This window comes from Pyrgilauda ruficollis, unplaced genomic scaffold, assembly GCF_017590135.1.
Source record: "Pyrgilauda ruficollis isolate IOZ18807 unplaced genomic scaffold, ASM1759013v1 scaffold115, whole genome shotgun sequence".
NCBI classification, from domain to species: domain Eukaryota; kingdom Metazoa; phylum Chordata; class Aves; order Passeriformes; family Passeridae; genus Pyrgilauda; species Pyrgilauda ruficollis.
The window spans coordinates 1,770,780-1,794,763 of record NW_024509766.1 but is presented as its reverse complement, the minus strand read 5'-3'; the positions used below and the strand labels follow the sequence as shown (position 1 = coordinate 1,794,763).

At 64.9% G+C, this 23,984-nt stretch overlaps 3 protein-coding genes across 4 annotated transcripts in view; 1 reads left to right on the top strand and 2 right to left on the bottom strand.

Moving 5' to 3' along the window:
• The window catches only part of SLC5A5 (solute carrier family 5 member 5), a 7,366-nt gene extending 3,739 nt beyond the window's left edge, over positions 1 to 3,627 (bottom strand). Inside the window, exons 1-6 of the mRNA XM_041480939.1 lie at positions 3,262 to 3,627; positions 2,597 to 2,662; positions 2,074 to 2,125; positions 1,905 to 1,972; positions 1,208 to 1,362; positions 494 to 634 (exon numbers count right to left, since the gene is read on the bottom strand). Of these exons, the coding sequence (XP_041336873.1) occupies positions 494 to 634; positions 1,208 to 1,362; positions 1,905 to 1,972; positions 2,074 to 2,125; positions 2,597 to 2,662; positions 3,262 to 3,627 (848 nt within the window). The remainder of the gene's footprint in view (positions 1 to 493; positions 635 to 1,207; positions 1,363 to 1,904; positions 1,973 to 2,073; positions 2,126 to 2,596; positions 2,663 to 3,261) is intronic.
• A 1,668-nt stretch (positions 3,628 to 5,295) lies between these two features.
• Positions 5,296 to 17,937, top strand: JAK3 (Janus kinase 3). The gene is made up of 22 exons (XM_041480926.1): positions 5,296 to 5,885; positions 6,461 to 6,673; positions 7,018 to 7,141; positions 7,228 to 7,339; positions 7,952 to 8,097; positions 9,024 to 9,324; positions 9,899 to 10,078; positions 10,266 to 10,452; positions 11,242 to 11,366; positions 11,439 to 11,573; positions 11,655 to 11,739; positions 11,810 to 11,937; positions 12,617 to 12,755; positions 13,406 to 13,557; positions 14,081 to 14,231; positions 14,300 to 14,439; positions 14,725 to 14,914; positions 15,270 to 15,394; positions 15,748 to 15,920; positions 16,339 to 16,456; positions 17,391 to 17,501; positions 17,591 to 17,937. Exons 2-22 carry the CDS (start codon positions 6,469 to 6,471, stop codon positions 17,705 to 17,707), a joined length of 3,144 nt encoding a protein of 1,047 aa, XP_041336860.1. The 5' UTR covers positions 5,296 to 5,885; positions 6,461 to 6,468; the 3' UTR covers positions 17,708 to 17,937.
• A 340-nt stretch (positions 17,938 to 18,277) lies between these two features.
• FCHO1 (FCH and mu domain containing endocytic adaptor 1) overlaps positions 18,278 to 23,984 on the bottom strand; it is a 14,651-nt gene continuing 8,944 nt past the window's right edge. For both annotated transcript variants that reach the window (XR_005956375.1, XM_041482531.1), the window contains exons 18-25: positions 22,123 to 22,228; positions 21,936 to 22,047; positions 21,708 to 21,863; positions 20,159 to 20,291; positions 19,883 to 20,082; positions 19,539 to 19,603; positions 19,289 to 19,453; positions 18,278 to 18,482 (exon numbers count right to left, since the gene is read on the bottom strand). Coding sequence is in view for 1 of the 2 variants with exons in the window: in XM_041482531.1 (XP_041338465.1) it covers positions 18,460 to 18,482; positions 19,289 to 19,453; positions 19,539 to 19,603; positions 19,883 to 20,082; positions 20,159 to 20,291; positions 21,708 to 21,863; positions 21,936 to 22,047; positions 22,123 to 22,228 (960 nt within the window). In the remaining variant the exon portion in view is untranslated. The remainder of the gene's footprint in view (positions 18,483 to 19,288; positions 19,454 to 19,538; positions 19,604 to 19,882; positions 20,083 to 20,158; positions 20,292 to 21,707; positions 21,864 to 21,935; positions 22,048 to 22,122; positions 22,229 to 23,984) is intronic.

Sequence of the window (23,984 nt, the reverse complement as noted above, 5' to 3'; positions counted from 1 at the left end):
CGGGGACAAGGGGGACACGGGGGGGAAAGTGGGACATGGGGGACACAGGGGGCACGGGGACACGGGGGGACATGGGAGCACGGGGAGAAAAAGGGACACGGGGGGCAGAGGGTCAGGGTCCTGCCAGGGCAACTGGAGCACCGCCAGGTCCTGGCAGGGGTGTCAGGGGAATTCGGGGTCCTTTAAGGGGTGTGAGGTCCTGGCAGGGGCTGTGCAGGGGTCTTAGGTAAATTGAGGGTCCATGAAGGGGTGCAAGGTCCTGGCAGGGGCTGTGCCAGGTCCTTGCAGGGATCAAACCCCCCCGCCAGATCTTCCCCTCCCCTCTGCGACCCCCAGCACGGGACCCGGAGAGTTCCCGGGACCTCGGGAGGGTTTTGGAGGGTTCCCGGGGATCCCGAAGGAGTCCAGAGGGTTCCCAGCGATCCCTGGGGATGCCGAGGGGGTCCGGAGGGTTCCCGGGGGTCCCGGTGACCCCGAGGGGGTCCGCACTCACATCTTGGCCTCCCTCTCGCTCCGGCAGGCCACGTAGCGCTGCACCTGCGCCTGGTTGACGCCGTACATGGAGAGCCAGAGCAGCGTCCCGCCCAGCACGAACGTCCACACCGTGTACCGGCGGCGCGGGTCCGGGCTGAAACTGGGCACGGCCCGGGGCACGGCATGGCACCGACCCCGGGGGGGCTGGGGGTGAGCCCAGAATCCGGGAGGGGCTGGGGGTGAGCCCAGAACCCGGGAGGGACTGGGGGTGAGCCCAGAACCCGGGAGGGACTGGGGGTGAGCCCAGAGATCCTGGGAGGAGCTGGGGGTGAACCCAGAGGTCCCGGGGAGGGGCTGGGGATGAGCCCAGAGGTCCCGGGGAGGGGCTGGGGGTGAGCCCAGAACCCGGGAGGGGCTGGGGATGAGCCCAGAACTCAGCACAGGGGGATGGGGGCTGGGAGTGACCCCACAGATCCCTGGGAGGGGGGGTGAAGGGCTGGGAGCGACCTCAGAGATCCCAGAGCAGGGTCAGGGAGGTCCCGCGGGTTCGGGGGACACAGTGACACCCCAGATCCCAGGGCAGGGGCAGAGGGGTCCCGCGGGGTTCGGGGGGGACACAGTGACCCACAACACCCAGGGCAGGGGGGTCCCGCGGGTTTTGGGGGGACACGATGACCCCACAGATGCCCGGGCAGGGTCGGGGGGGGTCCCGCGGGATTTTGGGGGTACCCACTCGGCGAAGTTGAGCCTGGAGCCGTTGCTGGCGATGCTCAGCACCTCGGCGGGACCCCCGGCCAGCAGCGCCCCCCGGACGGCGATGGCCACAAACCCCGCGAGCATCACCAGCACCTGGAACACGTCGGTCCAGATGACAGCCTTCATCCCGCCCTGCGGCACGGCCAGCGCCCTGAGCGACCGGACCCCGACCACCGGGACCACCGGGACAGCCCGGGACCACCGGGACCACCGGGACGGCCCGGGACCACCGGGACCACCGGGACCGCCCCCGGAACAGCCCCCAGGACAGCGCCGGGGACAGCCAGGGACAGTCAGGCACACCCGGGACAGCCAGGGATAGCTCGGGACACCCCCGGGACACCCCGGGGACACTCCCGGGACCCCCCTGGACACCTCAGAACACCCCCAGGACAGCCCGGGAGCCCCCGGAACACCCCGGGACCCCCGCTGGAACATCCCCGTGACAGCCAGGGACACCCCGGAACGCCCCCAGGACAACTAGGACCCCCAGGACACCCCCCGGGACAGCCAGAGACGGCCGGGACACCTCCAGGACACCTTCAGGACAGCCAGAGACCCCCCGGTACACCCGGGATACCCCCCGGGACAGCCCAGGACAGCCCGGGACACCCCGGGACCCTCCGGGACACCCCCCGGGACACCCCTGGGGACCCCCCGGCCCCCCCGCTCACGATGGTGGTGTAGAAGGTGCAGATGACCCCCGTGGACAGCAGCGATGCCCAAATGTCCAGCCCGGTCACTGGGGGAGAAGTGACAGTGACAGGGGACAGTGCTGAGGGGGGGAATTGTCACCTGGGGGGGGACACAGGGACGGGGAGACCCCCCCGCGCCACCGCACACCTTGGTTTAGGATCAGGGCGGGGGCGTAGATGACGATCCCGGTGTAGAACATCTGCGGGAACAGGGGGGCTCAAGGACCCGGGGGGGTTCGGGGACCCCAGGGGGGGCTCAGGGACCCGGGGGGGTCTCAGGGACCCGGGGAGGACTCGGGGTCCTGAAGGGGGGGGTTCAGCGCCCCGAGAGGGGGGCTCAGGGTCTCGAGGGGCGCTCAGTAACCCGAGGGAGGTTCTGGATTCGAGGGGGGGGCTCAGGGTCTCGAGGGGAGCTCAGGGACCAGGGAGGGGCTCAGGGTCCCCGGGGTGGTCTCAGGGTCCTCGAGGGGTCTCAGGGTCCCCTCGCCGGTGCCACGGCGGGGGGCTCAGCGCGGTTTTCTCTGCAAGCAGCGCTCCCGCCGCGCCGCGCTCGCTCCGAGCCAGCCCAAACACGAGCACGGGGCCGAGGCCGCTTCCCCGGGGGCTCGGGGCAGGGCCGCTGCCAGCCCCGCGCTGTCCCCGCGCTGTCCCCGAGACCACCGCGCACGCACCGTGGCCACCACGTACTGCACGGTCCCGCAGAGCCGCACGCTCCGGCTGAAGCGCCGCTCCAGGTACTGCGACAAGGACAAGGAGAGCGCCGGGGCCACCCCGGAGCGAGCCCTGAGCGGGGCTCGAGGGACCCCCAGAACCCCCGGCTTGGGGTTTTGCGGGGGGGGGGTCTCTGCGTCCCCTCGCAGCCCCGTGGGACCCCGCTCCTCCTGCCTTGGGGTTTTCTGGGGGGTCTCTGAGTCTCTCCCAGCACCTCTCCTCCCCTCCCTTGGTGTTTTGGGGGTCCCTGCATCCCCCCGACCCTTCTCACCCCCTGCTCCGGGTGCTGGGGGGTCTCTCCCATCCCCTTTCACCCCCTCCCTTGGTGTTTTGGGGGTCCCTGCGTCCCCTCGCAGCTACGTGGGACCCCGTTTCCTCTGCCTTGGCATTCTGGGGGGTCTCTGCGTCTCTCCGAGCCCCTCTCATCCCCTCCCTTGGGGTTTCTGGGGGGTCCCTGCATCCCCCGACCCTTCTCACCCCCTGCCCCGGGTGCTGGGCGGTCTCTCCCAGCCCCTCTCACCCCTCCCTTGGTATTTTGGGGGTCCCTGCGTCCCCTCCCCCGACCCGCGGGACCCCTCCCAGCCGTGTCCCCGCCGTGTCCCCGCCGTGTCCCCGCCGTGCCCACCTCGTAGGTGCTGGTGAGCCCCAGGCGGTAGAAGACGGGCAGGAAGAGCTGCGCGGTGAGCGCGCTGTTGATGATCTGCGCCAGGCACATCCAGAGGAATTTGGCTCCGTAGCGGAACGCCTCGGCCGGCACCCCCAGCACCTGGATGGCCGACATGAAGCTGGCGGACAGCGACAACCCCACGGGCAGCGCCGACATCCTCCGGCCGCCCGTGAAAAAATCCTCCGAGGTTTTCTGGCCGCCCTTGGCCAGCCCGTGGAAGAGCCCGATGGCCGTGGAGATCAGCAGCATCAGCGCGAAGACTCCGTAATCCCAGGGGCTGAAGGTGAGCTCCCGCACGTCCTGGGGTCCCTGCGGAGCTGGCATGGTCGCTTAGGGCGGGGGGGACCCCAAAAGGAGCAGCTGAGGGTGGGACTCGGAGCGGGGTTAGGCCGGGGCTCGGCGGCAGCGGCGCATCCGAGGAGGGAGACTGGAGGGAGAGAGAATTCCCTGGAATGGGCGAGCAGAGCGGGAAGCAGGAGTGGGCAGCGGGATTTGGTGCCCCACCCTGTGCCCTTCCCAGGAGCGGGTTTTGCCAAGGGGTGCCAAAGGGCAGAGTCCGAGGAGGAACAGCCAGAATTTGGAGGGGGAATTGCCCCGATCCCTCCCGGGTCACCGGCTCCAGGGAAGCGTCGGCACCCGGAGGGACACGGGAGCGAGAGAGGGAGAGACCCCTCCCCAAAGCAGCGCAAACAAGGAGGGGCAGAGCCTCCGGCGGAGCCAAATTTATCTCCAGCCGAGGGGAAAAAACAACAAACCCGAAAGAAACCTTTACCCCAGCAGGAGCAGGTTGTTTGCCGGCCGAGCGGGACGGACCGGCTGCACCGAGCCCGAGAAGCCGAGCGGGGGCTGCTCCCCGGGGAGGGGTCCCTGCCGCGTCCCCCGAGCTGTCGAGGGCCCGGCCTGCTCCAGCACGTTCAGGCCGTCGGGGAGGGAGCCGCGGCGGGGAGGATGGAGCTGTGGGCGGCCGTGGCCATAAATAACCCCTTCCCTGCCGGACGGCCGCGGTGCCGCGGAGCTCCGGGCCCCGGCGCTGAGCCGCGGAGGTGGCGGGGCAGGACGGTGGCTCCTGGAGGGATACGTGGCACCGGGCGTGGGGCTGGCGCCGTTTCCTCATTCCCTGCCACCAACGCCACCTTGTCCCGCCCGGGTCCGGACAGGCTTGGGGATTTCCAGGCTCTTGTCCCAAACCCCGCGGGTGAGGTCGGGGTTGGGGCAGGGGAAGAGCCCTGAGGTGGGGACAGAGCTGCTGTGCGGGCAGTGTGGCCTCTGATGTGTCACCGTCCCCTCCGAGGGGTCACCAAGGGGGAAGAGTCCCCTCCAGGGTGTCACCACGGGGGCACCGTGCCCTCCACGGTGTGGCCACGGAGGAACTGTCCCCTCTGAGGTGTCACTGCAAGGTCACTGTCCCCTACACAGCATCACCACGAGGTCACTGTCCCCTCCAGCCCATCAGCATGAAGGCACCGTCCCCTCCGAGGTGTCACCACGGAGTCATTGTCCCCTCCCAGCTGTCACCACGAAGGCCCCGTCCCCTCTGATCCACCACGGCCAGGTCCCCGTCCCCTCCCCGGTGTCACCACGGGGCCACCGCCCCCTCTGAATTGTCCCCGAGGGGGAGACGAGGGTCCCTGTCCCTGCCTCCACCCCTGGTGGTGGCATTGTCCCCACCAAGTGTCCCCGGTGGGGGGACAGGGCAGGGCAGGACCCCTTCCCCTCCCCACTGCGGCGCCGCCTCCTCGCCGGGCTTGGAGCAGCTCCAGGGGAAAAAACAGCGACTTTGGGCCACATCCGCCGGGCGGGGACGTGCGACACTGCACGGGCCCGGGGCTGGCACACGCCCAGCCCCGCGGTGGCACCGGGGACAGGACCGAGGCCAGGAGGGGCAATGGGGGACGGGGGGGTTGGCAGCCCCGTGGCAGAGCTGCCCGGGCAGAGCATCCCCGGTGCCTGTGGTACCCACGGCGCCAGCACCGGGGGGTGCCCGGAGGGTCCCCGAGGGTGGCCAGATGGGACCCCGGGGGTGGCCAGAGGGGACCCCGGGGATGGCCAGAGGATCCCCAGGGATGCCCAGAGGGTTCCCAGAGGATCCTCGGGGGTCCCCAGAGGGTTCCTGGGGGTCCTCAGAGCGTCCCTGGTGGTCCCCAGAGCATCCCCGGGAGTGCCCAGAGCGTTCCCAGGGGTCCCCAGAGTGTCCCCGGGAGTGCCCAGAGGGTCGCCCGGGAGTGCCCAGAGGGGTCCCCGAGGGTGACCAGAGGGTCCTCAGTGGTCCCCAGAGGGTCCTCGGTGGTCCCCAGAGTGTCCCCGGGGGTGCCCAGAGGGGTCCCCGAGGGTGCCCAGGTTTCCAGCCCTTCACCCTCCGGACACGCCCTGGCTGTGCCCCGGGGTGTCGCATGTTGTCCCCCCTCCCCTGGCAGGAAGCCGCACGCCCAGGAGGCCTCGGGCAGGAAGGAAGTCGCCCCGGGGGATTTTTTATCTCTCCTTCGCTCGCAGCCACCTACGCACCCCCAGAGCCCCGATCTGGCAGCGCAGCCCCTCCGGGACCCCCTCCCCAGGCCCGCAGTGAGGCTCCCGGCACGGCAGAGGTGCCGGGGGGGCTGCGGGAGGGGGCCAGGCCGGGATGGAACCGGGATGGAACCGGGATGGGGCCGGGGATGGAACTGGGGTTCAACCGGGATGAAACCGGGATGAAACAGGGGATGGAACTGGGATGGAACTGGGATGGAACCGGGATGGAACCCAGGATGGAACTGGGATGGAAGAGGGATGGAGCAGGGATGGAACCGGGGATGGAGCTGGTATGGAACCGGGATGGAACAGAGATGGAAGTGGGGATAGTACCGGGTTGGAACCGGGATGGAACCAGGGACAGAACCGGAATGGGGCTGGGATGGAGCCGGGGATGGAGCTGGGATGGAGCTGGGGAGGAGCTGGGTCCCCCCTGCTCACACCGGGAGCACTGAGGCAGAAGAGGAGCGGCCAGGAGGGTAGGACAGGCTGGGGAAGGGGGGGGGATATCCAACCGCGTGCCTCAGTTTCCCCTCCCTCCTTCCCAGGAGGGGCCCATCGCAGCCCTGCGGGTGCTGCCGCGGGGTTTGACCGCGGCGAGGATGATGAGGGTGGGACAAGGGGGTCACTCCCAGCCTCCCTTTCCTTGCAGCGCCCGCCATGGCCCCGCTGGGCAAGGAGACCCCGCTGATCGGGGGCCGCTCCTGCAGCCTCTCGTCGGCCGAGAGCGGCACCCTGCAGGTGTTCCTGTACCACCGGGCCCCCGCCCCGCCCCGGGCCCCGGGCAGCGCCGCGGGCACGCTCAGCTTCACCTTCGGCGAGTACACGGCCGAGGAGCTCTGCGTGCGCGCTGCCAAGGCCTGCGGTGAGCGCCGGGCACGGGCGGCTCGGGGCACCCACCTGGGAGAGGGGTCCGGGTGTGGGGATGGGGTCCTGGGTGGGGGAATGGGGTCCTGGGGGTTTGTGTCCTGGCTCTGTGGTTTGTTTCCTGGCTGTGGGGTTTGGGTCCTGGCTGTGGGGTTTGTGTCCTGGCTGTGGGGTTTGTGTCCTGGCTGTGCACTTGGTGTCCAGTCGTGAGCTCAGGATCCCGCTGATGGGCTCAGGGTCCCGAGCACATCCTCCACAGGGGATCCTGGCTGTGGGTGCGGGGTCTCAGCCCCGAGCTGAGCCCTGGCCAGGGCTCGGATCCCAGCCTCTCTCGGTGCCCAGGTGTGCTGCCCGTGTGCCACCCGCTCTTCGCCCTGGCCACGGAGGACCTGAGCTGCTGGTTCCCCCCCAACCACGTGTTCACCGTGGACGAGTCCCACAGCCAGGTCGTGGTGTACAGGCTCAGGTGCAGCTCCCCCCATTCCCTGGCAGCTCCTGGGGTCGTGCTCTCTGGGGGGCGCAGCACTGAGACCCCTCCTCTGTCCCTGGCAGGTTTTTCTTCCCCAACTGGTGCGGACTGGGACAGTCCCACCGCTTCCAGCTGCTGAACGGCTGGGCCAGCCCCGTGCTGGATTACCCTGTCATTGATTATCTGTTCGCCCAGGTGAGGGCTGCCAGCCTGCCTCCTCCTCTCCCTCATCATCATCATCATCATCCCCCGCACTGTCTTTGTCACCTGTGGGGACTGGGATGATGCTGGGGGTGGTTTTGGGGTGTTCTGACCCCTCTCCTCCTCTTCTACTCCTCCTCCTCCTCCTCCTCCTCTTCATCATCTTCATTATCATCCCCTGGGCTCTCTTTGTTGCCTGTGGGGACCAGGATGATGCCAGGGGTGTTTTTGGGGTGTTCTGACCCTTCTCCTTCTCCTTCTCCTTCTCCTTCTCCTTCTCCTTCTCCTTCTCCTTCTCCTTCTCCTTCTCCTTCTCCTTCTCCTTCTCCTTCTCCTTCTCCTTCTCCTTCTCCTTCTCCTTCTCCTTCTCCTTCTCCTTCTCCTTCTCCTTCTCCTTCTCCTTCTCCTTCTCCTTCTCCTTCTTCTTCTTCTTCTTCTTTCTTCTTCTTCTTCTTCCTCCTCCTCCTCCTCCATACCCCAGAGACAGGGAAGCAGAGCCTGGGAAGGATGTGACTCCCTGGGGGTTCTGGGACACGAAGGTGAAACGGGGGTGTCTGGGGGGGTCTCGGGAGATGCTCAGAGCCCCTGAGCCTCGTGCCCCCCCAGTCCCGCAGTGATTTCATCGGGGGCCGCGTGGCCGTGGGGCTGAGCCTGCCCACGCAGGAGCAGTGCCTGAGCCTGGCCGTGCTGGACATGCTGCGCATCGCCAGGGAGCAGCGGCAGAGCCCCGCGCAGGTCTGCAGCCACGTCAGGTGAGACAGGACACAGTGTGGCACCCCTGGGGACAGCCCGGCATGGATGGGGACAGCCTGAAACCCTGGGGACAGTGTGGCACCCCTGGGGACAGTGTGACCCCCCTGGGGACAGCCAGAAACCCATGGGGACAGCCTGAAACCCATGGGGACATTGTGACACCCCTGGGGACAGTGTGGCACCCCTGGGGCCAGGCGGAAACCCTGGGGACAGTGTGGCCCCCCTGGGGACAGTGTGACCCCCCTGGGGACAGCCAGAAACCCATGGGGACAGCCTGAAACCCATGGGGACATTGTGACACCCCTGGGGACAGTGTGGCACCCCTGGGGACAGCCTGAAACCCTGGGGACAGTGTGGCACCCCTGGGGACAGTGTGACCCCCCTGGGGACAGCCAGAAACCCATGGGGACAGCCTGAAACCCATGGGGAGAGTGCGACACCCATGGGGACAGTGTGACACCCATGAGGGGAGTGCGACACCCATGGGGACAACCTGAAACCCATGGGGACAGTATGATGCCCCTGGGGACAGCCCAGAACCCTGGGGACAGCCTGAAACCCATGGGGACAGTGTGACACCCCTGGGGACACCCCAACACCCCTGGGGACAACCTGAAACCCATGGGGACAGTGTGACACCCCTGGGGACACCCCAACACCCCTGGGGACAACCTGAAACCCATGGGAAGAGTGCGACACCCCTGGGGACAACCTGAAACCCATGGGGAGAGTGTGACACCCCTGGGGACACTCCAACACCCCTGGGGACAACCTGAAACCCATGGGGAGAGTGTGACACCCCTGGGGACACTCCAACACCCCTGGGGACAACCTGAAACCCATGGGGAGAGTGTGACACCCCCAGGAACAGTGTGACACCCCCGGTGACAGTGTGACACCCCCGGTGACACTCCCCTCCCCTCAGCTACAAGTCGTGCCTGCCGGCGCCGCTGCGCTCGCAGATCCAGCAGCACAACTTCGTCACCCGCAAGCGCCTCCGGCTCCGCTTCGGCAAATCCCTGCGGCGCCTGGGGGGCTGCCAGGCCGACGGGCCCCACCTGAAGCTCAAGTACCTGCTGGACCTGGAGCGGCTCCAGCGCCACCGCAGCGAGGAGATTTTCCACGTGCGCTCGCCCGGATCCGCAGCGCCCATCGCCATCCACGTGTCCGGTGACGGCGGCGTGGCCTGGAGCTGCGGCGGCTCCGAGGTGATCCGGGGCGGCTGGGTGTGCTGCGGGGAGCTGGGGACGGGGTTGTCACCCTCACCCTGGCTGGGTGTGTTGTGAGGAGCTGGGGACGGGGTTGTCACCCTCACCCTGGCTGGGTGTGCTGGTGGGCACAGGGGTTGTGAAATTGGGGTCTCCTCGAGGCAGGTCTCACGAGCTCTTGGAGGTTTATGTCACACCTAAGATGGCTGAGCTACCTTAGAAGATATAAAATCAGCAGGATGGCTTCTGTGGTAGCATTGGAAACAAAAAATTGTAATAAAAGGCAAAACAACAACACTTTACAGTGAAAAAACAAGCCAGGTGCCAGAGGTTCTTGAGTAAAACACCTCACAAAAGCCATTAGTTCCTCTGTTATCTTCTTTTTCTAGTAAATTGCTAGAAGGGACTTTTTAAAGGCGGGACTTTTAGGCTCCTGCCCAACTGGCCATCCTCAAGTTTGAGGTGACGTTCCCCAGGTCCCATAAGATGCCTTTTCACCTAATTGAGGAGAGAAACTTCTGGGCTTTTTTTCCTTTTTGAGGAGACAAAAGACAGTTTTGTCACTCTGTCAGCAAGGGGCACATTCCTATAGGGTGGGCACGGGGGGAGGGCACAGGGGGTGTCCCCAAGTGTCACCGCGGCCGTCCCTGCCCTTGGCAGCGCCGAGTTCGCGGTGAGCAAGCTGGAGGCGGCCGGGGGCGCCCCGGGGCTGTTCCTGCTGCGCCGCAGCCCCCAGGACTTCGACAGTTACCTGCTGACCGTGTGCGTGCAGGTGAGACCCCCGGGACACCGGGCGGGGGGGCTTGGGGGGCGTCACGACCGTGGCATGGGGAGGGCAGCATGGCCCTGGCACCTGCGGGGCGGTGACACGAGGACGGTGCCACCCGCGGTGGGCAGGAGGATTTTGGGGGGGTCCCGGGGGGTCCCCCCGGTGCTGACCCCGGTGCTTCCCCCCCCAGACCCGCTCCGGCCGGGATTACAAGCGGTGCCGGATCTGCCGGGATGAGGACGGGCACTGGTGGCTGTCGGGGGTGGCGCGGAGGTTCTGCAGCCTGCGGGAGCTGCTGGGCACCTACGGGCACCGCGGGCTGCAGGCCGAGGGGGCACCCATGCGCCTGGAGCGGGCCTGTCCCCCCCGGCCCAAAGGTGACACCGGGGGGGCATGGCAGAGCAAGCTGTGAGGTCACAGAGCAGCTGTGATGTCATAGAGTGGCTGTGAGGTCACAGAGCGGCTGTGATGTCATAGAGTGAGCTGTGATGTCACAGAGTGGCTATGATGTCACAGAGCAGCTGTGACGTCACAGAGCTGTTGTGATGTCACAGGGTGGCTGTGATGTCATAGAATGAGCTGTGATGTCACAGAGTGGCTGTGATGTCATAGAATGAGCTGTGATGTCACAGAGTGTGCTGTGATGTCATAGAGTGAGCTATGATGTCACAGAGCAGCTGTGATGTCATAGAGTGGCTGTGATGTCATAGAGTGGCTGTGAGGTCACAGAGTGGCTGTGATGTCATAGAGTGAGCTGTGATGTCACAGAGTGAGTGTGATGTCATAGAGTAAGCTGTGACGTCACAGAGCTGCTGTGACGTCACAGAGTGAGCTGTGACGTCACAGAGCTGTTGTGATGTCACAGGGCGGATGTGATGTCATAGAATGAGCTGTGATGTCACATGGTGGCTGTGATGTCACATGTGGCTGTGACGTCACGGAACAGCTGTGATGTCACAGAGCGGCTGTGATGTCACAGAGTGGCTATGATGTCACAGAGCAGCCGTGATGTCACAGAGTGGGCTGTGAGGTCACAGAGCAGCTGTGATGTCACAGAGCGGCTGAGATGTCACAGAGCTGGCTGTGACATCACAGGGTGGCTGTGTGAGGTCACCAGCTGGGGGTCCCCTGCCCAAGCCCCCCCTCAGGCCCTCTCTGCCCCCCAGAGAAGTCCAACCTGCTGATCGTGCGCAGCGGGATCCCCTGTCCCCCCGGGTCCCCTCCGGTGCCCCGGCGCCGCAGCCTGCACCAGATGATGTTCCACAAGATCGACCCGCAGAGCCTGACACGGGTACGGGGCAGGGCCACGGGGGGGTGACACAGGGGGACAGGCACCCCCTGGCAGTGTCCCCGTGTCCCCCAGGGCGAGAGCCTGGGCCAGGGCTCCTTCACCCAGATCTACAAAGGCGTCAAACGGGAGCAGGACGAGGAGGACGGAGCCCGCCAGACCCCGGTGGTGCTCAAGGTCATGGACGGCAGCCACCGCAACTGCCTGGAGGTGAGGGGGTGGCGCTGCCACCTCCACCATGTCACCTAGGGGTCCCTAAGGCCCGCCCTGAGCCGTCTGTCCCTGTCCCAGTCCTTCCTGGAGGCCGCCAGCACCATGAGCCAGCTGTCCCACAAACACCTGGTGCTGCTGCACGGCGTCAGCCTCGGCAAGGACAGTGAGTGCCCGGCGGGGCGGCGGCCGCGGTGCCACCTGGGCACCCCCTGACCCCCCCGGGCGGCCCCCAGGTGTGATGGTGCAGGAGCACGTCCGGCACGGGCCCCTGGACCTGTACCTGCGCAAGAAGCGCGGCGCGGTGACCACCGGCTGGAGGCTGACGGTGGCCAAGCAGCTGGCCTATGCCCTCAACTACCTGGTGAGCCCACGCCGCTGGGAGGGGGTCCCGGGGGTCCTGGGGGTGCTGGCCTTGGGGTTCTGGCTCTGGGTGTGGGGTCCTGTGCTCATCCTCCACAGGGAATCCTGGCTGTGGGCTCTGGATCCCAGGTCTGGGTTTGGGGTCTTGGTTCTGGGTTTGGGGTCCTGGCTCTGGGTTCGGGGTCTTGTTTCTGGGTTTGGGGTCTTGGTTCTGGGTTTGGGGTCCTGGTTCTGGGTTTGGGGTCCTGGTTCTGGGTTCAGGGTCCTGGTTCTTGATTTGGTGTCCTGGTTCTAGGTTTGGGGTCCTGGTTCTGGGTTCAGGGTCCTGGTTCTTGATTTCGTGTCCTGGTTCTGGGTTTGAGGTCCTGGTTCTGGGTTTGAGGTCCTGGTTCTGGGTTTGGGGTCTTAGTCCTGGGTTTGGGGTCCTGTGCTCATCCTCCATAGGGAATCCTTGCTGTGGGCTCTGGATCCCAGGTCTGGGTTTCGGGTCCTGGTTCAGGGTCCTGGTTCCCCCATCCCACAACTCCCACACCCCACATCCAATGGATACCATTGATCCCCACCCCACAGCCCCTAATCCACCCCCACCCCACAGCCCCCATCCATCCCTGGTGCTCCCCCCAGCCCACCCCAGTGTGTGGGACCACCCTGAGGGTCCCGACCCCTCTCCCCCCATGCAGGAGGACAAGAAGATCCCGCATGGGAACGTCTCTGCTAAGAAGGTGCTGCTGGCACGGGAGGGGGACATGGCTGGGGGGAGCCCCCCCTTCATCAAACTCAATGACCCCGGGGTCAGCGTCACCGTCCTGGCCCAGGACAGTGAGTCCGGGGGTTCTGGGGGGTCCTGGGGTGCTGGGGGGTCCTGGGGTGCTGGCCTTGGGGTTCTGACTTTGGGTTCAGGGTCCTGTGCTCATCCTCCATGGGGAATCCTGGTTGTGGGCTCTGGATCCCAGGTCTGGGTTTGGGGTCCTGGTGCTGTGTTTGGGGTCCTGGTTCTGGGTTTGGGGTCGTGGTTCTGGGTTTGGGTTCTGGTTCTGGATTTGGGGCTCTGGTTCTGGGTTTGGGGTCCTGGTTCTGGGTTCGGATTTTGGGTTTAGTGTCCTGGTTCTGGGTTTGGGGTCTTGGTTCTGGGTTTGGGGTCCTGCTTCTGGATTCTGGGTTCAGATTCTGGGTTTGGGGTTCTGGTTCTGGTTTTGGGGTTTGGTTCTGGGTTTGGGGTCCTGGTTCTGGATTCAAGGTCCTGGTTCTGGGTTTGGGGTCCTGGTTCTGGGTTTGGGGTCCTGTGCTCATCCTCCAAGCCAGCTCCTGTCTGTGGGCTCTGAATCCTTTTCATCAAACTCACCCACCCTGGGGTCAGCATCACCCTCCTGGCCCGGGACAGTGAGTGAGGGGGTCCTGGGGTGTCCTGGGGGGTCCTGGGGGTGCTGGGCCCCCACAGTGGGTGCTGAGGGGGGCTGGGCACCCCGCAGTGCTGGTGGAGAGGATCCCATGGGTGGCCCCCGAGTGTGTCAGCGACCCCGGGAGCCTGGCACTGCCAGCTGACAAGTGGGGCTTCGGAGCCACCCTCTGGGAGATCTTCAGCGGGGGGAACATGCCCCTGAGCCTGCTGGAGCCCCAAAAGGCGAGGCTGATCCCAGCATCCCGCTGGATCCCGACCCTCCTGCCCCATCCCGTTCTATCCCAACCCTCCTGTCCCATCCTGCCCCTCCTGCCCCATCCCGTTCTATCCCAACCCTTGGCCTGCAATCCCACTGTATCCAAATCCTCCTTCCCCAGCTCTCCTGTCCCTTCCTGCTACATCCCAGCCCTTCTTCCCTGCCCAATCCCATCCCATCCCACCCCAGAAATCCCATCCCAGAAATCCCATCCCATAAATCCCATCCCGTATTCCCATCCCATCCCATAAATTCCATCCCATCCCATCCCACAAATCCCATCTCATCCCATCCTATCCCATATTCTCATCCCATCCTATCCCATATTCTCATCCCATCCTATCCCATATTCTCATCCCATCCTATAAATCCCATCCCATCCCCCACCTCTCCTGCCCCATCCCGCTGCACCCTCCCCCATCTCAGAGCCGTTCAGGGGCTCTTTGGGGGTCCCGCACCCCCTGACTCCCCTCTCCCCCTCTCCCTCAGAAGCTGGAATTCTACCGGAGCCGCCAGCAGCTCCCGGCTCCGCGCTGGCCGGAGCTGGCGGCGCTGGTGGCGCAGTGCATGGAGTACGAGCCCCCGCGCCGGCCCTGCTTCCGCGCCCTCATCCGCGACCTCAACAGCCTCATCACCTCCGGTGGGCACGGCAACGGGCTGGGGGGGCACCGGGGCACCCCACCTTGGCCTCACCCCCCCCTCCCACAGACTACGAGCTGCTCTCGGACCTGTCCCCCGCGGATGTGACGTTGCGGGATGGCTTTTGGGGACGCGATTCCCTGGCCATGAGCCAGGATCCAGAGCACTTCCAGGAGCGGCACCTCAAGTACATCTCGCTGCTGGGCAAGGTGGGGGCGCAGGAGAGACCCCAAAACTCAGTGCAGCCACTCTTTCCTTCCTTCCCGGGTTTGGAGTGTGGGACATCCTGGCTGTGCTGAGAAACAATTCCAGGAGAGACCCCGAACCCCAAAACTCAGCTCAGCTGCTCTTCCCTCCTGGATTTGGAGTGTGGGACATTCTGGCTGTGCTGAGAAACAATTTCTGAGCATCCCCTTCTGTGTGGGGGGGGGATTTTGGGGGGATGTGGCACTGGGAATTGGGGGGCACCCCAACATCCAGTTCCCTGCATCCAGGGGAATTTTGGGAGCGTGGAGCTGTGCCGCTACGACCCCCTGGGGGACAGCACGGGTGAGCTGGTGGCAGTGAAGAAGCTGCAGCAGGATTCGGCCAAGGAAATTCGGGATTTCGAGCGGGAGATCCAAATCCTGCACTCACTGCAGCACGACTTCATCGTCCGGTACCGGGGCGTTTGCTACAGCCGGGGTGAGCTGGGAATGGGACAGGAATGGAGCTGGGAATGGGGCTGGGAATGAGCAGGGAATGGGGCAGGAATGGGTCTGGGAATGGGCTGGGAATGGGGCAGGAATGGGGCTGGGAATGGGCTGGGAATGAACAGGGAATGGGGCAGGAATGGGGCTGGGAATGGGAAAGGAATGGGGCTGGGAATGGAGCCTGGAATGGGGCTGGGAAAGGGGCAGAGAATGGACAGGGAATAGACAGGAAATGGGGCTGTGAACACTGCGAACGGGGCTGGGAACGGGACAGGGAACGGGGCAGGGAACGGGGCAGGGATCCCCGATCCCGACTCCGGCCATCCCGGTGCTGGATGTGGCCGCAGGGATGCGCGGGCTGCGGCTGGTGATGGAATTCCTGCCCAACGGCTGCCTGCGGGATTTCCTGCAGAAGAACCAGCCCCGCCTGGAGCACAGGACGCTGCTCCTCTACGCCTGGCAGATCTGCAAGGTGGGGTCGGGGCAGGCACGGGGGAAACGGGGCTGCTGCTGTCCCGGGATGGGGCTGGAGCCATGCCATGGGTCAGCCACGGGTCGTGGGCCAGCCCTGGGTCCTGTCCCTGCCAGCGGCTCTGTCCTGGCCGGAGCAATGCCACGGGTCACCCAAGGGTCATTGTCCAGCCCTGGGGACGCTGCAGGATCCTGTCCCTGCCAGCAGCTGCATCCCAGCTGGAGCAGTGCCACCCTCACCCCTGGGGCTGTGCTCCAGCCGGGATGAGCCCCCAGGAACCCTCTCCCGGGGGTTCCCCAGCCCTGGGGACGCTGCCGTGTCCCCGCTCCCCTCCAGCAGCCGCCTCCCGGCAGGGCATGGAGTACCTGGGGGCGCAGCGCTGCGTGCACCGGGACCTGGCCAGCAGGAACATCCTGGTGGAGAGCGACAGCCACGTCAAGATCGGCGACTTCGGGCTGGCCAAGCTGCTCCCGCAGGACAAGGATTACTACGTGGTGCGGGAGCCTGGCCAGAGCCCCGTTTTCTGGTGAGGGGGGCACACAGGGAGGGCTGGAATTCCAGTGGGATCCAGGACTCAGGATCCCCTTTTCCAGGGGCTCAGAATCTGTTTTTCCCAGGACTTAGGATCCCCTTTTCCTGGAGCTCAAAACCCACTTTTCTGGGGACTCAGGGTCCCCTTTTCCTGGGGTTCAGGATCCCCTTTTCCAGGGGCTCAGAACCTGTTTTTCCCGGGGCTCAGGATCCCCTTTTCCCGGGGCTCAGAACCCACTTTTCCTGGGGCTCAGAAACCCCTTTTCCCGGAGCTTAGAACCTGCTTTTCCCAGGGCCCAGGATCCCCTTTTCCCGGGGCTCAGAACCCGTTTTTCCCAGGGCTCAGGATCCCCTTTTCCTGGAGCTCAGGATCCCCTTTTCCCGGGGCTCAGAACCCATTTTTCCCGGGGCAGGTACGCTCCGGAATCCCTGGCTGACAACATCTTCTCCTGCGCCTCCGACACCTGGAGCTTCGGGGTGCTCCTCTACGAGCTCTTCACCTACAGCTCCAAGAGCAAGAGCCCCTCGGAGGTGACGTTTCCCTGGAAAGGAGGGGCCATTCCCTCTGGGACCAGCCCCCCGCAGCCCTCACGGTGCTCCCGGGTGTCCCGGAGCTCATGGATGTCCCAGTGCTCCTGGATGTCCCGGTGTTCCCAGGTGTCCCAGAGCTTACAGGAGCTCCTGGAGCTGATGGGTGTCCAGGTGCTCCTGGGTGTCCTGGAGCTCACGGATGTCCTGGCACTCCTGGATATCCCAGTGCTCCCGGCTCTGCCAGAGCTCATGGAAGTCCCCATGCTCGCTGGTGTCCCGGTGCTCCTGGGTGTCCCTGTGCTCCCGGTAGTGCCGGAGCTCCCCGATATCCCGGTGCTCCCGGGTGTCCCAGAGTTCCCTGGTGTCCCAGAGCTCCCGGGTGTCCCGGCACTTCTGGGTGTCCTGGAGCTCACGGATGTCCCGATGCTCCCGGGTGTCCCGATGCTCCCAGGTGTCCCAGAGCTCCCGGGTGTCCCGGTGCTCCCGGGTGTCCCGGCGCTCCCGGGTGTCCCGGTGCTCAAGGCTGTCCCCCGTGCCCGCAGGAATTCCTGCGGATGATGGGCACCGCGAGGCCGCCGCAGATCATCTGCCACCTGCTGGAGCTCCTCAAGGACAACCGGCGACTCCCGGCCCCCGAGTTCACTGGTGTCCCAGAGCTCCCGGGTGTCCCGGCACTTCTGGGTGTCCTGGTGCTCCCGGGTGTCCCGGTGCTCACAGATGTCCCGGTGCTCCCGGGTGTCCCAGAGTTCCCTGGTGTCCCGCTGCTCCCGGGTGTCCCGACACTCCCAGGTGTCCCCGTGCTCACGGCTGTCCCAGAGCTCCCGGGTGTCCCAGAGCTCCCGGGTGTCCCGGCACTCCCGGGTGTCCCGGCACTCCCGGGTGTCCCGGCGCTCCCGGGTGTCCCGGTGCTCAAGGCTGTCCCCCGTGCCCGCAGGAATTCCTGCGGATGATGGGCACCGCGAGGCCGCCGCAGATCATCTGCCACCTGCTGGAGCTCCTCAAGGACAACCGGCGACTCCCGGCCCCCGCTGGCTGTCCCTCGGAGGTGACACCGCTGCCCCGGGGCTGCCGGGGGGTCCCCGGGGTGCCCCTCCTCCCCTGATGGCCCCGCCGTGTCCCTTGTCCCCCCCACAGGTGTACGCGCTGATGATGAGCTGCTGGGCCTTCACCCCGGGAGCCAGACCCACTTTTGGGGAGCTGTCCCCCAAAATCGAGGCGCTGCGGGATGGGCGGAGCAAAACTCGGGGGTAGCGCCCCCCCAGAGTGGCACCGGGACCCCCAGCCCGTGGTGATGCTTCCCTGTGCTTTGAGGGGGCACTGAGGGGGGACACAGCCCCCAGCCCCCCTTTCCCACATCACAGCCCCCCTCCCATCCCTTCGGCTTTTCCCTCTTTTTTCCTTGCGCTCCCCCTCCATGGCAGAATTGGGATGGGAATGTGGGAATATGGGATTTATGGGAACATGGGAATATGGGATTTATGGGATTTATGGGCATATGGGATTTATGGGAATATGGGATTTATGGGAATATGGGATTTATGGGAACATGGGAATATGGGATTTATGGGAATATGGAAATATGGGAATATGGGATATATGGGAATATGGAAATATGGGAATATGGGATTTATGGGAATACAGGATTTATGGGATTTATGGGAATATGGGATTTATGGGATTTAAGGGAATATGGGATTTATGGGATTGGCGCCGTGGCAGGAAGGAGGCAGCAGCCGTCGGGGGGGAATTTATTAGAAAATAAAGTGTTTAATAAAAGAGCAGCTCCTGCTCCCTTCACAGCACAGGGGAGGGCGGCGGGGGGGAGCAGGAGGCGACGCGGGGACAGCGACAGGGCGGGGACAGGAGGAGGAGGAGGAGGAAGAGGAGGAGGAGGAGGAGGAGGAGGAGGAGGCGCCCCCTCCCCAGCCCGCCTCCATCCAGTGTTTCCAATTCACACAACCGCGGGAGAAGCCCGGGGGGGCCCGGGGGGGCCCGGGAGCCGCTCAGGACCCCGCCAGGTAAATCCCTGCGGGGGAAAGGTGGGCACAGAGGAGGGAGGGCACGGCCCCGGCCGGGCACGGGCACGGCCCGGCGGCGGAGCTCGGTGCCACACCGAACTGGTGACCTCGGGCACCCCAAAGAGCAGGGAAATGACCCCATGAACCCCAAAGGAACCCCCGAGCACCCCAAAGAGCAGGGAAAGGACCCCATGAACCCCAAAGAGCAGAAAAGGAACCTAGGAAAGGACCCTAAATACCCCAGGGAAGGGACCCCGAGCACCTCAAGGATCAGGAAACAGATCCCATGAACCCCACAGAGCAGAAAAGGAACCGCTGTGCACCCCAAAGAGCACTGAAAGGACCCCATGAACCCAACAGAGCAGGAAAAGGACCCTAAATACCCAAGGGAAGGGACCTTGACCATCCCAAAGAGCAGGAAAAGGACCCCATGAACCCCAAAGAGCAAAAAAGAGAACCCTGAGCACCCCAAAGAGCAGGGAAAGGACATCAAGCACCCCAAAGAACAGGGAAAGGACCCTAAATACCCCAGGGAAGGGACCCTGAGCACCCCAAAAAGCAGGGAAAGGACCCCATGAACCCCACAGAGCAGAAAAGGAACCCCTGAGCACCTCAAAGTGCAGGGAAAGAACCCTAAATACCCCAAGGAAGGGACGCCAAGCACCCCAAAGAGCAGAGAAAGGACCCCGTGCACCCCAAGGAAGGGACCCCCTGTTCCCCCAGGACCCAGGGGACGGGGAGAGAACCCCGCACCCCCCAGGGCTGTGAGGAAGGGACCCCCCAGCCCCGTCCCCGTCCCCCCCCCGGGACGTACCTGTAGCAAACCTCTTCTTGACCAGCGACATGCGGTACCCGGCGCCCGCCAGCTCCACCTCCACTCCCGACAAGGTGCTGCCCTCGCTGCTGAACTGGGCGGCCACGGGACTGGGCTTACTGGGACCCCCCAGCGGCTCCCAGCTGGCCGAGAGCCGCCCACAGCCTGGGGGGGACAGCGCAGGGGTTGGGGGGGTCGGGACGCGGAGCCCCCGCCCCGTGACCCCCGAGCAGGGCGGGCCCGGCCTCACCTCCCTGCCCCGGGGCACCGGGGACGTCCAGGAGCTTCCAGAGCAGCCGCTTCTCCTCCAGGTTCCTGCCGGGATAAGGGGGTGTCATCAAGCCCCCACACCCCCAAAATTCAGCCCTTGCTACCCGTCCCCACATCCTGCCTTCCTTACCCCGTCAGTGTCCCCATTTCCCAGTCCAGGGTCCCCATTTCCCAGTTCAGGATCCCCATTTCTGAGTTCAGGGTCTCCTTCTCCCACCCTGAGGAGATTCAGGACCCCACTCCTGTGCTCCCCATCTTGGGCAAGTTTGGGACCCCCAGTCCTGTGTCCCCCCCACCCGCCCCGCTCTCTCCCGTTCCCGTTACCAGCTGGCGGCGGGCTGCAGCCGCAGGTTGGTCAGGGGCTCCTCCACGGGCAGCAGGACGTGCACGTTGCCGAGGGGCACGGGCAGTGCCAGGGCGGCCGCGTTGTAGCCGTACTCCACGCTGACCCGCGTGGCGCCGGGCGCGCAGTCCCAGCGCACGCAGAGCCGCAGCGGCGCCGAGCCGGGGCCCAGCCGCGAGAACTGCGGCACATCGGGGGCTTTAGGGGGGCACCGAGACCCTCTCGTGACCAGCGGGGGGATGCCCTGCAGGGCTCACCTGGTACTTGAGCAGAGGCACGTTGTAGTAGGAGGCGGCCGGGCTCTGCTCCGCCTGCTTCTGCAGGTGCCCGGTCAGCGCTGCCATGTTCAGCCAGAAGTCCTTGGTGCTGGGGTCGCTCTGGGAGGGGTCGCTGGGGGCGTGGGGGGAGAGGGGCAGCGGGGTCTGGGTACCCCCAGAAGCTGGCACCTCGGTAGCCAGCTCCAAACCAGCTCCAGAGGGTGCCCAGACCGCTGGGATCCCCAAAACGCAGCTCATCGCTGGCATGCCCCCAAGAATCCCAAAATCTCAATGCCCAGCTCCCCATCACTGCATGCCCAGACACCCAAAAACCTCAAAATCTCAATGCCCAGCTCCCCATCACTGCATGCCCAGACACCCAAAAACCCCAAAATCTCAGTACCCAGCTCCCCATCGCTGCATCCCTCAGCTCCTGAGGGTATCCCCAGGAAAACTGGGGCACTCCGTACCCCAAAACCCACCCCCATCCCCACATATGCCCAGACACCCAAAAACCTCAAAATCTCAATGCCCAGCTCCCCATCACTGCATGCCCAGACACCCAAAAACCCCAAAATCTCAGTACCCAGCTCCCCATCGCTGCATCCCTCAGCTCCTGAGGGTATCCCCAGGAAAACTGGGGCACTCCGTACCCCAAAACCCACCCCCATCCCCACATCCATCACCTCCCAAGCTCCCCGTGTCTCTCCTGCACCCCAAAACCCACCCCCATCCCCACATCCATCACCTCCCAAGCTCCCCGTGTCTCTCCTGCACCCCAAAACCCACCCCCATCCCCACATCCATCACCTCCCAAGCTCCCCGTGTCTCTCCTGCACCCCAAAACCCACCCCCATCCCCACATCCATCACCTCCCAAGCTCCCCGTGTCTCTCCTGCACCCCAAAACCCACCCCCATCCCCACATCCATCACCTCCCAAGCTCCCCGTGTCTCTCCTGCACCCCAAAACCCACCCCCATCCCCACATCCATCACCTCCCAAGCTCCCCGTGTCTCTCCTGCACCCCAAAACCCACCCCCATCCCCACATCCATCACCTCCCAAGCTCCCCGTGTCTCTCCTGCACCCCAAAACCCACCCCCATCCCCACATCCATCACCTCCCAAGCTCCCCGTGTCTCTCCTGCACCCCAAAACCCACCCCCATCCCCACATCCATCACCTCCCAAGCTCCCCGTGTCTCTCCTGCACCCCAAAACCCACCCCCATCCCCACATCCATCACCTCCCAAGCTCCCCGTGTCTCTCCTGCACCCCAAAACCCACCCCCATCCCCACATCCATCACCTCCCAAGCTCCCCGTGTCTCTCCTGCACCCCAAAACCCACCCCCATCCCCACATCCATCACCTCCCAAGCTCCCCGTGTCTCTCCTGCACCCCAAAACCCACCCCCATCCCCACATCCATCACCTCCCAAGCTCCCCGTACCCCACAACCACCCCCTGTACCCCAACACCAGCCCCCCACCGCTGCCCCCCGCACCTCGCAGGCTGTCCCCCCGGTGCCCCGGTGTCCCCGGTGCCCCGCACCTGTAGAGCAGCTCGGCGTTGGGCAGGAACTGCTCGATGGCGGCGGCGTTGAGCAGGCGGAAGCTGAGCACGGGCGGCGCCGCGGGGCCGCCGAACACCCGCACGATGCCCGCGGGGAAGGACATGGTCAGCTCCCCGGTCACCTTCACCAGGCAGCTGCTGGGGACACGCCGGGGGTCAGGGGACGCCCGGCGGCTGTGGGGACCCCCCAGGACCTCCACCCCGTACCTGTCGGCGTCGCGCCCCTTGAAATAAGCGTGGACGTACTCGGTGAAGGCGGTGGCCACGGGCAGCGCGTCCTGCGAGCCCAGCACCACGGGGCTGGGACCGCGCGACAGCCCTGGCGAGGGGGCAGAGGGGTCAGCGCACGGCTGGGACCCCCAGCCCACCCCCCCAGGATGCCCCCGGCACGCACCGAGCGCCGGCGGGGCCACGGCGAAGAAGCCGCGCTCGCCCAGGCTGGCGGGGGCCGAGTGCGAGGGGCCGCAGCTCCAGGAGGGCGAGGGGCTCAGCGAGCGCGACTGCCGAGGCAAGGCGGGCTGGGGTGGGGGTCTGCAGCCATGCACCCCCCAATTCCACACCCCTGCACCCCGAATTCCATACCCTGCACCCCCAATTCCACATCCCTGCACCCCCAATTCCACACCCCTGCACCCCGAATTCTGCACCCCTGCATCCTCCAATTCCACACCCCTGCATCCCCGTGTACCCCTGCATTCCCAAAATCCTGCATCCCTGCATTCCCACATCCTCGATCCCCAAATTCCCAAATCCTGCATGCCCCACCCCTGAACTCCCAAATTCCACATCCCTGCATCCCACGCCCCTGAATTCCTGCATCCCCAAATTCCACATCCCTGCATCCCACGCCCCTGAATTCCTGCATCCCCAAATTCCACATCCCTGCATCCCACGCCCCTGAATTCCTGCATCCCCAAATTCCACATCCCTGCATCCCACGCCCCTGAATTCCTGCATCCCCAAATTCCACATCCCTGCATCCCACGCCCCTGAATTCCTGCATCCCCAAATTCCACATCCCTGCATCCCACGCCCCTGAATTCCTGCATCCCCAAATTCCACATCCCTGCATCCCACGCCCCTGAATTCCTGCATCCCCAAATTCCACATCCCTGCATCCCACGCCCCTGAATTCCTGCATCCCCAAATTCCACATCCCTGCATCCCACGCCCCTGAATTCCTGCATCCCCAAATTCCACATCCCTGCATCCCACGCCCCTGAATTCCTGCATCCCCAAATTCCACATCCCTGCATCCCACGCCCCTGAATTCCTGCATCCCCAAATTCCACATCCCTGCATCCCACGCCCCTGAATTCCTGCATCCCCAAATTCCACATCCCTGCATCCCACGCCCCTGAATTCCTGCATCCCCAAATTCCACATCCCTGCATCCCACGCCCCTGAATTCCTGCATCCCCAAATTCCACATCCCTGCATCCCACGCCCCTGAATTCCTGCATCCCCAAATTCCACATCCCTGCATCCCACGCCCCTGAATTCCTGCATCCCCAAATTCCACATCCCTGCATCCCACGCCCCTGAATTCCTGCATCCCCAAATTCCACATCCCTGCATCCCACGCCCCTGAATTCCTGCATCCCCAAATTCCACATCCCTGCATCCCACGCCCCTGAATTCCTGCATCCCCAAATTCCACATCCCTGCATCCCACGCCCCTGAATTCCTGCATCCCCAAATTCCACATCCCTGCATCCCACGCCCCTGAATTCCTGCATCCCCAAATTCCACATCCCTGCATCCCACGCCCCTGAATTCCTGCATCCCCAAATTCCACATCCCTGCATCCCACGCCCCTGAATTCCTGCATCCCCAAATTCCACATCCCTGCATCCCACGCCCCTGAATTCCTGCATCCCCAAATTCCACATCCCTGCATCCCACGCCCCTGAATTCCTGCATCCCCACTGAACTCCCAAATTCCACATCCCTGCATCCCACGCCCCTGAATTCCTGCATCCCCAAATTCCACATCCCTGCATCCCACGCCCCTGAATTCCTGCATCCCCAAATTCCCACACCCCAAATCCCCACACTCCTGAATTCCCACACCCCAAATCCCCACATCCCCGAATTCCCACATCCCCACATCCCCAAATTCCCACACCCCTGAATTCCCAAATTCCCACATCTCCAAATCCCCACATCCCCAAATTCCCACACCCCTGAATTCCCAAATTCCCACATCTCCAAATCCCCACATCCCCAAATTCCCACACCCCTGCACCCCCAAAT

Excerpts from the sequence above, each read along its gene's own strand:
- JAK3 (XM_041480926.1), top strand. The coding sequence starts at position 6,469 with ATGGCCCCGCTGGGCAAGGAGACCCCGCTGATCGGGGGCCGCTCCTGC. Across the intron at positions 11,574-11,654 it reads GCCACCGCAACTGCCTGGAG|TCCTTCCTGGAGGCCGCCAG; the intron begins GTGAGGGGGTGG and ends TCCCTGTCCCAG. Across the intron at positions 14,440-14,724 it reads ACATCTCGCTGCTGGGCAAG|GGGAATTTTGGGAGCGTGGA; the intron begins GTGGGGGCGCAG and ends CCCTGCATCCAG.